This window comes from Corythoichthys intestinalis, chromosome 16 (genome assembly GCF_030265065.1).
Source record: "Corythoichthys intestinalis isolate RoL2023-P3 chromosome 16, ASM3026506v1, whole genome shotgun sequence".
Taxonomy (NCBI): domain Eukaryota; kingdom Metazoa; phylum Chordata; class Actinopteri; order Syngnathiformes; family Syngnathidae; genus Corythoichthys; species Corythoichthys intestinalis.
In genome coordinates this window covers 26,665,416-26,679,212 of record NC_080410.1, presented here as the reverse complement: position 1 = coordinate 26,679,212, position 13,797 = coordinate 26,665,416, and the positions used below count along the sequence as shown (strand labels likewise).

At 39.2% G+C, this 13,797-nt stretch overlaps 1 protein-coding gene across 1 annotated transcript in view; it reads left to right on the top strand.

Moving 5' to 3' along the window:
* Positions 1 to 13,571, top strand: part of kcnt2b (potassium sodium-activated channel subfamily T member 2b) — a 147,408-nt gene extending 133,837 nt beyond the window's left edge. The window contains exons 25-30 of the mRNA XM_057817470.1: positions 172 to 273; positions 380 to 463; positions 538 to 666; positions 753 to 1,098; positions 1,254 to 1,338; positions 10,803 to 13,571. Coding sequence (XP_057673453.1) covers positions 172 to 273; positions 380 to 463; positions 538 to 666; positions 753 to 1,098; positions 1,254 to 1,338; positions 10,803 to 10,920 — 864 coding nt within the window. The 3' untranslated portion in view covers positions 10,921 to 13,571. The remainder of the gene's footprint in view (positions 1 to 171; positions 274 to 379; positions 464 to 537; positions 667 to 752; positions 1,099 to 1,253; positions 1,339 to 10,802) is intronic.
* Positions 13,572 to 13,797: the final 226 nt, after the last annotated feature.

Genomic DNA, 13,797 nt, shown 5'->3' with positions numbered 1-13,797 from the left:
AGTCTCCCCTTACACATCTCCAGGCAAAGGCACGCATGTCTTGTTTAGTCAATGCAGATCAGCAATATTGCTCAGTACTATGTTTATTTCATCTCATCAAACTGTAGTTGTAAGCAGAAATTGTGTTTGTGTGTGTTTATGTGGGTGCGCGTTCGCACACATTACCTGCAGAAGGAAAGGGAGAGAGGGTCCAACCTTGTGTTTATGTTTCGCCTGCCCTTTGCAGCAGGCAAAGTGTTCAGTGTCAGTATGCTAGACACACTCCTCTACCAGGTAAAAAAAAAAAAACAACAACAACAAAAAAACAAAATTTCTCACCGACTCAACATTGGGAAAAAAAATTCTTTCATTCAATTTAACCTTCTCTCACTTCAAACAGTCGTTCGTCAAAGATTACATGATCTCCATTACCAGGCTGCTTCTAGGCCTCGACTCCATGCCTGGTTCCGGGTTCCTCTGCGCTGTAAGAGTAACCTCAGATTCCATGTTGACTGGTCACTTGTGCATCAGACAAAGAGTGAATGTTTTGTCTTCTAGATGAAAATCACAGAAGATGATTTATGGATACGGACGTACGGCAGGCTTTACCAGAAGCTGTGCTCCTCCACAGGGGATATTCCTATTGGTATCTACAGAACAGAAGCCCATAAGCTTCCAGTTTCAGAGGTGAGCTTAACTATGAAGCACAAATGGGATGAAAACAATAGGTGTACCTAATGTTGTTGGATTAAAAAATGAGTACGTGCTATTAGTCGCAGGTATCCATCACAGTGGAAGACTACGAGGACACCAGAGAACCTAGAGAGCCCCTGCTGTCTCGAAGCGGGGCGCACCGCAACTCAACCTCCTCAGAGCCAGTTTCGAGCTCATCCCACTCCTCGGACCACCCGCTACTTCGCCGAAAGAGCATGCAGTGGGCGCGGCGGCTGAGCAGGAAAGGCGGACGCAGCTCAGGAGGAGCCAAGGGCGGCGCCGGCAACGCTGCTGAAAGGATCAGCCAGCAGAGGCTGACCTTGTTCCGGCGCTCAGAGAGACAGGAACTCAATGCCCTTGTGAGGACCAGAATGAAGCATTTGGGTCTCTCGCCCACTGGCTTCAGTAAGTTTGCAGCACTTTAATTATTTTTATTACTTTTTATCGCTGCTTGTAAATTCTATCTTCATTTGCCATCCTGTTAGCTTGCCTATATTTAGCGTGCGGGGGAAATTTCCACTTCATTTCTCATTCCATCTGGATCTTTCTTCCAATTTCAGATGGCATGACGGACCAAGGCAACAGACTGTCTTACATCCTTATCAACCCCTCTCCAGACACCAGACTGGAGCTGCATGATGTTGTGTGAGTACAGTAATAACAAAGGTGACTCTAAACTGGGGGACCATGCCCCATCAATTCCAGTATGTAGAAAGTCCTCTTGAGGCAATACTGTAATTTAAAGCCATAGACAACACCTAGTATAAATGAGCTTCATTTTAAAGAAGGTTGCACAAAGTATCTAGTAAGCAAATCACACATTTCTTAGACCTCCAATAATGGGGAAAATACAGTAATTCATTCATCTTCTGAACTGCTTAACCTCATAAGGGTTGCGGGGGTGCTGGAGCCTATCCCAGGTAACAACAGGCAGGAGGCAGAGTACACCCTGAACTGGTTACCAGCCAGTCGCAGGGCACATAGAGACAACCATTCACACACACACACACACACACTTACGGACAATTTGAAGTGTTCAATCCGCCTCCCATACATGTTTTGGGGATGAAACCAGAGCATCACACAGGGGAGAACATGCACAACAACTCCACACAGGGAGGCCAGAGCCGGGATTTAACCAACAATCTCAGATCTTTTGAGCCGTACATGTAACACCTCTGCCACCGTTAAAATAAAGTTTAAACAAAAAATGACACTCCATAATACATTCAAAACAGGTTTCTCTCATAGCAGCGCGTACTACAGTGGGTGGCCAATGCATGACAAGTAGGCGGGACAACCTGAAATACTCACATTTGACTGGCATTTAAAAATGTCTGACACTCGCCATTCTGTCTACTTCCTTGAAGTACAGTACTGAATAAATTGGCTTTATTGATGTTTTCTTTTCCACTTTGACACATTGTAAAATGTATATTCTTTTTTTTTCCTACTGTTTTTTTTCCCCCCAAAATTGATAACAATCTTTCCTCTGGGGTGCACATGATAAAGGTCTTGTCTAAAAAAAAAAATTTTTTTTTTTAAAGTTGTTTTTAGAGAAAACCATTTTTAACTGAGAAGGAAAACAGTGACTGATCATGTTTAAGGGCCATGACGGCGATAGACGTCCAATTAATTTTAACTGGGAGATCAGGCAATTATATGCAACGAATGTTAACAATGTATGTACAGAGTCTAATAACGCCTCGCTCTCATAGAGCGCTTTTTAGGACACTCAAAGTGCCCCCCCAATTGCATTAATATATACATATTTGTGCAGTAAAATGAACACGGGGGGGGGTTCGAGTCTTGGCCATAAAAGTGGCGAAAACTAAGCGCTTTACACTCATATGGATGTACACCATCATTTTAAGATGCTAAACTAACACCTTCTCTCTTAAAGCAAATGTGCAATGCGAATATAATGTAAAGAACGCTCTCCTCGACGCAGCGAGAACGAGTGGGATCAACCAGCCGACGTAACAGGAAAAACACGAAACGGTCGCGCTGATAACGGCTCTAATTTATTATAAGAACTTTATGGCATGAAGAGGAAATACTTACATTCGTTCATGGACGCACAGATTAATCCTTTAACAGGTGGGGTGGCCGTCCTCTGCTCGAAATGCGCACCGTACGCTTACGCCTATTCTCGTTCTCAGAATATGCAGCGCTTGTGATGTAGGACAATAACAGGACTGGTTCCTATGGGAACATACGCAGTGGCATACCGCATACCCAAGGAATCTTGCTAAAAGGAGTATTAAAATTGCTAATAAAATCGTTTAGGATTGTTTTAGATGCATATATGTTATATTTTTCTTATAGAGTATTCAACGAGGAATACGTTAGACCCATTAATAGTTTCTTGGAAAAATCACAATTTCTTTAAGTAGTCACATGAATAATGAGCTGGCCTGTGAAAACCAACATAAAATATTACAGCAAGGACTTTTCATAAAGTTCTTGGTGAATCACTCTTTGTACATACATGCAGTGTTAAAACTGATTGGACTTGCTTAAACATGTATGCGAATTGGGACTGATAACAGAAATGTTAGATAATCTGCCAAATGATTCCATGGTATTGAATCACTCCCAATACTTGTAACTACGACAGTGCAGTGAAGCTGAGTGTGTTAAATCTTTGTGTGCCAAATCTGTTGGCCATCTGGGGGCCCCTGCTGGCTGGGGGCCCTAGGCAATTGCCTGCGTATGCCTAATGGGACGCTACGCCTCTGTGTATGTATGCCAAAATGAAATTTGTTTTCAAAGTGCGCTGCAGGCTGTGCAGTTGTATAAATATGTACTGTAAGTATATATATCAGTGGTTCTCAAAGTATGACTACCAACAGCGCTACTGTAAACAGGCTTCCTATTGTCATATTGGAAATATTGACTAAATTCAATATGCATTTGTGTTTTCTTTTTTTCTATTACTACAGTGCTTTAATTAATCAGGTCAGTGTTATTCAACTTGAACTACAAAAGATTTGCATTTAATGTTTTAGAACTGTTTCTTTTCAAATATTTAGATTTCACTCATTCTATGGATAACCCCGCCCCCCTCCCACCCCCCCCCCCCAAAAAAAAACTCTAAGATCAGTGTCAATGCTCAAACTGTGGTTTATAAAAATAAATAAAACCACTGCCTTTTTATTTGTAATTTTTGGCCTACTATACAAACATATTTTAATATTGGCCATGATAGTGACACTCAGAGAGCTATGTATTCATTGAGGTGGTACTTCCTTAAAAATAACTGAGAAACACTGATACATATCATGTAATATAAAATAATTCAGTAAAATACAATATAATATCCTTTCATCATCCAAGCTGCTTATCTGACTATCCGCTTATCACGATGGTTGCAGGGGGGCCGCAGCCTATCCCTAGACAGGTTACCCTCCGGTGAAGTTGCCAGTCAATTGCAGGGCACAAGGAGACAAACAACCATTCACTCACTCACACACACACGCATACCAAGGGACAATTTGTAGTGTTAAATTAGTTTGACATACATGTTTTTGGGATGTGGGAAGAAACCGATGTACCAGGAGAAAACCCATGCAGGCATGGAGAGAAATTACCAACTCCGCGCAGGAAGGCCGAAAACCGAAAACACCACTAATTTTGCTACTGAAATTCCGACCTGCATCAGAGTTGGCATAACATTAAAATGTGTGAACGTGCTAACCTGCAAAACTACTGCGGTCAGGCCAGCCACCACAAGGGACAACGAGGTCAAACTAGCAGTCCCTCATTTGGATCATTGTTTGCATTATGTGCATTACCATAATGCCATGCGGTGGCTTCACAGTGTAAGTCCCAAAAATGGGTCCACTTCAGAGGGACACTGACATGAACATGAACTGACCTGAAAAAAAAGGTGTCAACTGAAATCACAGATCGGGATTTCATGGAAGTACTTTGGTTCAAGTCTTAGGGTAGTCCAGGATGCCTCAGATGTAGTCCTGCGATATCTCAGATTTTTTGTTTCCTTAACTTTTTTCCCAAATAACTTTTATACTACAATACTTTAGTTTGAGTCTAGGGGTGCTCCAGTGTCCGCCAAAGTAGACCCATTCTTGGGTAGCTTTCTGTTTTTTTTTTTTTTTTTTTTAAGGGACTTGCACTTTAAAATGTTTCTTTAGTAGTTTTTTGAAAACAGGTTTGAATCGAACGTTGTATCACTTGAAGCAATGCGCATGAATGTTAGAATAAGTCCAATACAGATTTATTTTGCATTAATCATTTAGCCTATCAATTAATTAGGTTCATATTCATGAAAAATGTTGCCCTGACCCCGTTCACCCAATCTGTTAGGTCTTATTAATGTCCCGTCCCCAGCAAAAAGTGTACATGCAGTTTATGCTGTTGTTATATCGTCCCTACCAATGTTGAGACAAAAGCTACGCAAATGCAACTGAAGCATTTTTACTAAAACTTTAGACGTCATTATTCAGCTATACATGGTGAGGAGTAGCCAAAACACCAGCGAGCTGATGAAGGGGGCTGGGTCATCAATCATGTTAATGTTCTGAAAATGTTATTAATAAAAATTGAAAAGATTGGATTGCTATACTTGTACTGTATGTACCTTTTGTAGAATAGAATAGAATAGAATAGAATAGAATAGAATAGAATAGAATAGAATAGAATAGAATAGAATAGAATAGAATAGAATAGAATTTACAGTGCAGGACAAGTAAGAAATATTGAAAGTGGCTTGCAGGAATAAAAGTATAAAATCTCTATATATTTAAAATATGTATGAGGTAGTCCTATGTTCAGGCAGTGCAAATAATTGAAGTGAAGTAGCAGCAGTTGACAGTAAAGGCATTGAATATTGCAGAAGGCAAGGCAAGGCAAATTTATTTATATAGCACAATTCAACACAAGGCAATTCAAAGTGCTTTACATCACATGAAGATCATAAAAATCACATTTAAATCAATACAACGTAAAAACCAAGACAATCAAAATCGGAAACAAAATTATACATAAAAATCGCATTTAATAACAAATAGAATAAAAATAAACAAATACTACTACTACTACTAATAATTGAAATCAGCAATGGAGATAAGCACAAGAGGAATAGAAAGCAAGTAGATTGAAATATATAGACAGTTATGGATATGCAGTGCTAAACAAAAGCGTTTTTAACCCTGATTTAGCCCTGCTTTAAAAGAGCTAACAGTTTGAGCATACTTCAGACGTTCAGGTAACTTGTTCCAGAGGTGAGGAGCATAATAAAGTGGTAAAAATCTCGAAAGTGACTTCCAAGAATAAAAGTATAAAAATCTAAATAAATAAAAATATGTATGAGGTAGTCCTATGTCAGGCAGTGCAAATAATTAAAATTAAGTAGCAGCAGTTGACAGTGAAGGCATTAAATATTGCATATTAGTATTCCATGTAAATAAGTATTGCACACAGTATATGTGTGAATAGAAGTTAAGTTGCAGAAGTTGACAGTGAGGCATTGAATATTGCACTTAGTAAGTATTGCACATAGTCTATTGCATGTAAATGAATATTGGACATTGGGTGACGTGGTGTTACAGTGGGGAGAACAAGTATTTGATACACAGTCAATGGGAAAACCCATTGGCAGTGTATCAAATACTTGTTCTCCCCACTGTACATATGGCCGTTCAGCAGTGTTGTTAATAACGGCGTTAGAATATAACGGCGTGGCGTGGCGTGCCGGTTGGGAGGCTGCGACTGTGGCTCGTGGGCCGGGTGGGCGGGCGGGGCTGGGGTTGGTTGTGCGTCCCCTCTCGCCATCTCTGAAGGCCGGTTGATGGGTGGCCCGGGGGACCACCCTGGATTCCGGGGGGGGACAACGGCTCCTTTGCAGGAGGGATGGGCTGCGCTGAACCCCCCCCCATCCCCAGCCGCCCTCCCTCCCCGGGCAGGGTGGGTGGGGGCCGTGGCCCTGGGTTGGCGCCCGCGTGGCGTCTCCGCTCGTCTGCGTAGCTGTCGTGCGCTTGTTGGGGCTCGCGTGCGATTGGATGTGATGGGTGGGGGGTCCCGGTGCCGGGATTGGCGGTGGGGGCGTCGTAGGGTCAGTCGGCCTTACACTCACGAGGGATTCACACAATTACTGGATTCTAGATAACAGAGCTGATTTGTGTACACTCTTCCCCTTTCAATCACTTAGCTTATAGACTCCCACACCCTCGTCCCCTTCTTTCCCTGGTCAACAGGCCCCCCGAATGGTGTCAGCCGGAAATACATCTAGCTGACGATAGCACCAACATGTTAGTAGTTAGAAGTTAAATGTATTTCTTGTTGTTGTTTATGTTTCGTTTCTTTCTTCTCTTGTGTTTCTTTTCTTCTGTTCCGCCATAACCCCTTCCTGTTCGCTGTTTTGTCATAATAAACGAGGTATGTGAATGATCACAATGGGAGTATGTCATACTCTCAATGTGAAACATTAAAACTGTTCAGACCAACTGGGCACCCAGACTTCCATTCTCCGTGTCAAGCAGCTGAACAGGACAGGTTAAAAAAAAAAAAAAAAGAATATAACGACGTTACTAACGGCATTATTTTTTTCAGTAGTGAGTAATCCAATTACTTTCCTCATCTTGGCAACGCCGTTACCGTTACTGAGGCGGGAAAGGCGTGCGTTACTATGCGTTACTATGTTGGTTGAATGACACTCTGAAAACTTTGAGAGAGATGGACTCACGGAGACGAGAGAGCAGAGCAGGAGTGGGGAGGAGGCAAGGGAGTTGTGACGGCGTTCCAAACGCGATGCTACTATGCTAGGTGGCTCCAATAATACCTGACTGTAGCCGATAGCCTACAAACTACACCCACCTGATGCTACGGTAGATATCACATTTTATAGAACTAGATGAAAATGATAGACACGGCAGCATTAGCAACATGTATAAAGAACTAGATGCGTAAGTAAACAGCCGTCATCTTAAAGCAGTAGACCTCTCAGGAAGGCTCTGTTGTAGAGAACCTTCCTAGCGAACCTAAGTAACTTTTTATCTAAAATGCTTCTAATTCGGCTAAACCTTGACTTAAATCTATCTTTAAATGATGAAACAGTTTTAAAACTCACACATGTCAAAAGTAGACAGAAGGGAACTAATGCAATAACGGGAGCAATTTTAACAACTTTAACGGTTGATTCACAACATTAAATGACTTCCACACATAGCAAAGATTACTATGTAGTTGTTGCAATATCCGCAATACCCCTGTGTCTAGTTAAGTTTAGGGTAAAGAATTGGGCTAGGGTCAATTGTCCCAAAAGCCCTTTAAACTTCAGATTGTGTGACCAGTTTTTTATTTATTTATTTTTTGGGGACAAAAAAAAAAAAACATGAAAACTTCACATTGTGTGACCTGTTTTTTTTTTTTTTTTTTTTTTTGAGAGAAAAAAAACATGAAAATTATCACCAGTTACTTTACCAAGTAACTAATTACTCTTAGATGCAGGTAACTGAGTTACTAACGCAATTACTTTTTGGGAGAAGTAATTTGTAACTGTAATTAATTACTTTATTAAAGTGAGATTGACAACACTGCTGGTAAGGGTGGACATGGCTTTAGCAAAGAAACTGTTCCTCAGTCTGTTCTTGCTTTTAAACCCCTATAGCGTTTCCCAGAGGGGAGCAGTTTGAACAGCTGGGAACCAGGATGTGAGCTGTCCTTGAGGATGTTTATAGCTCTGCTGAGGCATCGAAAGCAGTAGATGTCAATCAGGGAGGGGAGAGGACAGCCAATGATCCTCTGCGCCGTCTTGACTGTCCTCTGAATATTATGACTACTACTATGACTACTCTTACTAAAAGAAAAAAAACTGAATTTACCGATGACAACAGCGGCCTCCACTGCCTGTATCGATAAACACACTTGTGGCAGTCAAAATGGTCACTCATGATTTGAACTAGGGGTGTGACAATGTATCGAAATGGTGACATATCGCGATACTTTCTATCCCAAAAGGTTATCGATATGCTCCAGCCAAGAATCGAAATATCATTTTAAAAAGGTGTCAATGTCTAAAAAAAAAAAAATTGATAAAAATGAACCAACAAGTTGCTACCAAAATCTCCCACCATAATAGTGTCTCAGTTAACTCTAAGGCTGCATTGACGTTGCTCGACGCCCAATCCATTTAGACTGGGAACATTCGTTTATTCGAAACGAGAGCGTTCAGTCATTCTGTCCGATTTTCAGGGCATTTACAGGTCACTTGCTGTTCATTTTGGGGCACTTACAGGTCATTTCCTGTTGAGTTTGAGTCACTGCCTATTCATTTGGGTGATTCCTAGGTCACTTCCTGTTCTGTAACTCAAAATAAACAGGAAGTGACCCATAAAATACCCCAAAATTAACAGGAAGTAATTGAAAATCAACAGGTAAATGACCTTAAATGGCCCAAAATTACCTCATTGCCATAGGCAGAGTTTGACTTTTGGGGCAGGGGGGGCACAACATGTTGATGACCCTGAAACACAGTGTCAGCAATAAAATTAACTTAACAAGAATATTTATAATAAAAAGTTGACACTGAGCGTTTGGTTTTCCCATCATTCTTGAGGGGAATTCTAAATCAGGCTGCTTAGGCAATACTTTTTGCCGAGATCGCCATCCATTGAATATGGTACATCCGCCGGTGTCGTGCTAATGTAATTACCCCAGTCAAAAATTGTATCCCCTGGGTGGAGCCATAAGTAGGTAGATTTGTGTCTTTATTATTCAATCAATCAAAAAAAGTTGCTCCAATCAAAATATATATTTTCAATCAAAAAAATGTTGCTTCAATCAAAAAAAAATTGTTTGAATGCAAAAATAAATTGGAAACTAAAAAAAAAAATGCATGTGAAAGCTATTTTTCTTTGATTGATTTTTTATTTTTTATTTTTTTATATTTTATTGAAGTCAAGTTTTTTTTGTTTGTTTGTTTTGTTTTGTTTTGTTTTATTATTAAAGCAACTTTTTTGATTGAAGTAATGTTGATTTGTGTTTGGGCCACATTTTGGCTAGGACATTTTTGTCTTTATTATTCAAATCTAAAAATAAGTTGCTTCAAAAAAATATATATATTAAAAAAAAAATAAAATCCCTTAAATCCAAAAAAAAAAAGAAAAAATTCAATCATGGAAAAAGTTTTTGAATGCGAAAAAATATTTGAGATTGAAAAATTTGCATTTGAACACTTTATTTTTCATTGAAAAAGTTTTCTGTGATTGAAGCAATCCTTATTGTGTTTGGGCCATATTATGAGTAGGAAAATTGCATCTAAATCATTTAATCCCCCAAAAAGTTGCATCAATCAAAAAAAAAAAAAAAAAAAAATTAATCATAGAAAAAAATCATTTGAAAAATAAAATTGCCCTCCCCTATTTTTTTTTTTTTTTTTTTTTAATTATATGCAAAGCAAATGACCGTCTAAGTCGGTAGTCACATGATCAGTTCGAAAAATATTTTTGACCCATTATAAAACTTTTTTTTTTTGTTCATTTCATTCATTTTTGTTGCAGTTTTATTGCTTAACAACTTTTATATATATATATATATATATATATATATATATATATATATATATATATATATATATATATATATACGAAAGTCAATAACATGCATTGACACTTTTCGGCCATCGGGGGGGCTGCCCCTCCCCCCCCTTAAAATCCGCTTATGCTCACTGCCTGGCATTGGCTGCCACTGGCGGCCATAGATCCCAGTTCAAATGGATTGGACGTCTACTAGTGATAAACTCATTCCAATTCACAGCAGAAGCTTGTTTTTCCTGTTTATTAGTTGTTTGTAGAATATCCTAGAGTGATTTCCTGACCAATGTATCGATAATCGTTGTATCGCCACATCGTCATATCATCGTTATCGTGAGCTTTGTATCGCAAATCGTATCGTGAGGTACCAAGAGGTTCCCACTCCTAATTTGAACTCATTCACTGCCGTTGACAGTGATAGAAGTCAAATCCATTTGAACTGGGCTGGCTGGCATTGAATGATGATGTTTCAGTGCCATTAATAGCAATACACGTCCAATCAATTTTGGTTTTTGATTCCTTAGTTTCAGTGTTGTATTTTCATCTTATCCACAGGTATCTCATCAGACCTGACCCCCTCTCACTGGTACCCAATCAAGGGAGCGGTAGAAAGTGCAGCACCGGACTTGGAGAAAGCCACAGGTTCGATACCCAGGACAGCACTCACCTGTGAAACGCAAGAACCAAAAGAAACAAAACACTGAAAACTCTCTCTTGAGAGGAGCAGCAAAGAAAGCTAGACTGCCGTCAGATCATCTGAAACTCAGCCGCAGCGGATGTGCGTGGAGCTCATCTTGGAACGCTGGAGACGTTCAGATTGTGCACCTTGCTCATTTTCAAAGCAGAGACTTCGGGACACAGAAGTGCATTAATGAGAAAGGAAAACTACGTATTTGTATTGTTGTGCGTATGTGCATGTTTTGTACTGCCGCATTCACCTTTTGGTGGACATAAGTATTGAGACACTACATCCGTTGTAGGATTGCTATGTTGAAAGAGAAAAGGGCCTCCCCCCCCAAACCGGGAGTTGTGATTGACTGGTGACCAATCTGGGGTGTCGTGGTCACTATAGCCTCTCACTATGGGATAAGCGCCAGCTCACCCGTGCATCTGATTAGGATGAGCTCTAAATTTATAATGTATACAGGTGAATTGACATTAAGGCGTGTCTCAGTACTAATGTCAATGTAGTATCGACCTCTTCATCATGCTTAAAGGATGGCAGTGTACTTCTGAGGGAAAGAAATCTGACTACCAATTGGGAAATGATTGACACCTTATGTACTTACAAATTTGATCCTTTCAAACAATTCGGTGACGACTAGGGATGCCATAAACAATTGTTTTGATAGTCTATTAATCACTGATTGTTTTTGCGATGAGTCGAGGAATTAATCGGCTCATATATAAAGCACATGTTGTTTATTGTTATATTTCGCCAGGCTTTACATTTTAGTTGTTAATGGACCATGAATATGTACATTAACTACTGTATATCATTGTTTTCCAAAGCAAAAGCAGATGATCAAAAACAGAAATCAAAGACTATTTATTGGGTTTCCGTTTGTTTATTATCTAAAATAATTACATTTATAAAATACAGTATATTACATAGAATATTTAATGATTCTTTTTTTTTTTGATAAATAAAAAAATAAAAATAAAGGCATAGAATATTTGCTGTTTTTCTGCCTGCCTGCTTTTTTCTGGGTAAAATATATTGATATTAATGAAATAAACTTAAAATTAAATAAATTATGTACTGTTATTAAGAGGGTCAAAAATAGGATATGGACAACATCTATGAATGAATAATCAAATATCAAAAGAGTTGTTGATTAACTGACAATCGATTGCCGTAATTTTCAGATTATAAGCCGCTACTTTTTTGCTTCATTTCGAATACTGCACCTTGTAGTTCAATGCAACTTATTTGTTGATTTATTTGGGTTAAAAGGTAACACTAACTCCATTTATGTCCAGCTCGGATCTTTTACATCCATTCAAAAATGAGATAATTTGCCGGATAATACTAAATGCCATCTGTTATAAGCATTCATTAATGCTTATGACAGTGTCATGTCATAATTCTAATTGTCTAATGACAGTCTTGTGGGGGCACTGTCAAATAAAGTGTGAACAAATACCATAACTAGCAATTAATGAAACAACTGGAACAATAACTGAAATAATTAGCACAGAACATGAATTTTGTTATTTACATCTGTAGCGCTGCAATGCAAGCTAGGAGGCATGTTGGACGACAACAGTGTTGACAGCAGGTGGCAGCAGAGGTTGACTGTCTCCCCAAGGGAGCAGTCATAGCCAAATGAAGCTTTTTGAAGCAATGGTGCTTCATTTGGTCTTATGACAAGCGTATGATGCTGCTGTCAAATAAAGTGTTACTGGTTAATATCTTTTGGTGTGAATATCCCATAATACAGTGTGAGGACAGCTGCGGCTTATGGTCCAATGCGGCTAATCTGTGAACAAATGTCATTTTCGTGTCGAATTTGGTGAGTGGCGGCTTATAGTCAGGTGCGCCTTATAGTGCAAAAATTACGGTAGTTGTCTATTAATCGTGGCAGTTCTACTGACGGGTATTAAGTTAGTGGATGTTGTGAGTAGTAAAATAGATCATAAAAGTTTTTTGGGTATTTCGGTATCTCGTTAGCTAGCATTGACAGCGAGAGAAGTCCAATTTATTTGAGCGTGATCGTTCACTACCATCCGTTCCAGTTTTTAACACTCAAAGTATGCGTATTATCATGATGAAAAGGTCCACGTGTGCAGTGTATGTATGTATGTGTGTGTGTGTAAGAGAGTGGAAGCGAGAAACTGCCAAGTCAACCCGGAACCAGCTGCCAAATTGAAGCAAAGGGACATTTTTTGTGTCCCCCTCTCTGTGTCGTCAGTGTGGTTTTGTTACATTCACTCTTGTTTGTTTTATTAGCACACACTTTGTGAGTTTTGTATTTTTTATTTATTTTTTGTCCCACCCTTTTCTTTCATGAACTAAATGTGACAGCCTCAAATGCTCACAATTCCTTTTACACTGGTTCGGGCTGTTTTTTTTCATGATGTTTCTGTTGGCCTTTTATGACGCATCCTAAGCTGAATGTGCCATTTCCCTAAAAAAAAATGTGTGTGTGACTATGTGGTTGCTGTTGCTTCAATGCCATTCTAAAAAGAACATGTACATATTAAAAATCATTCAATTTGTCTTTGTTTTAATACTTCCATGATTCTATTTTTTATCAGGGTGTTCTACTGAGCTTTTATCATAGCTTTTGACCAATTGCATCCCAAAATAAATGGGTAACTTTAAACAGCTTGAATGGATGTCTGACTATTCATTTATATAAGACATACAGTGGGGCAAGTTAGTATTTAGTCAACCACCAATTGTGCAAGTTCTCCTACTTGAAAAGATTAGAGAGGCCTGTAATTGTCAACATGTGTAAACCTCAACCATGAGAGACAGAATGTGGGGGGAAAAAACAGAAAATCACATTGTTTGATTTTTAAAGAATTTATTTCCAAATCAGAG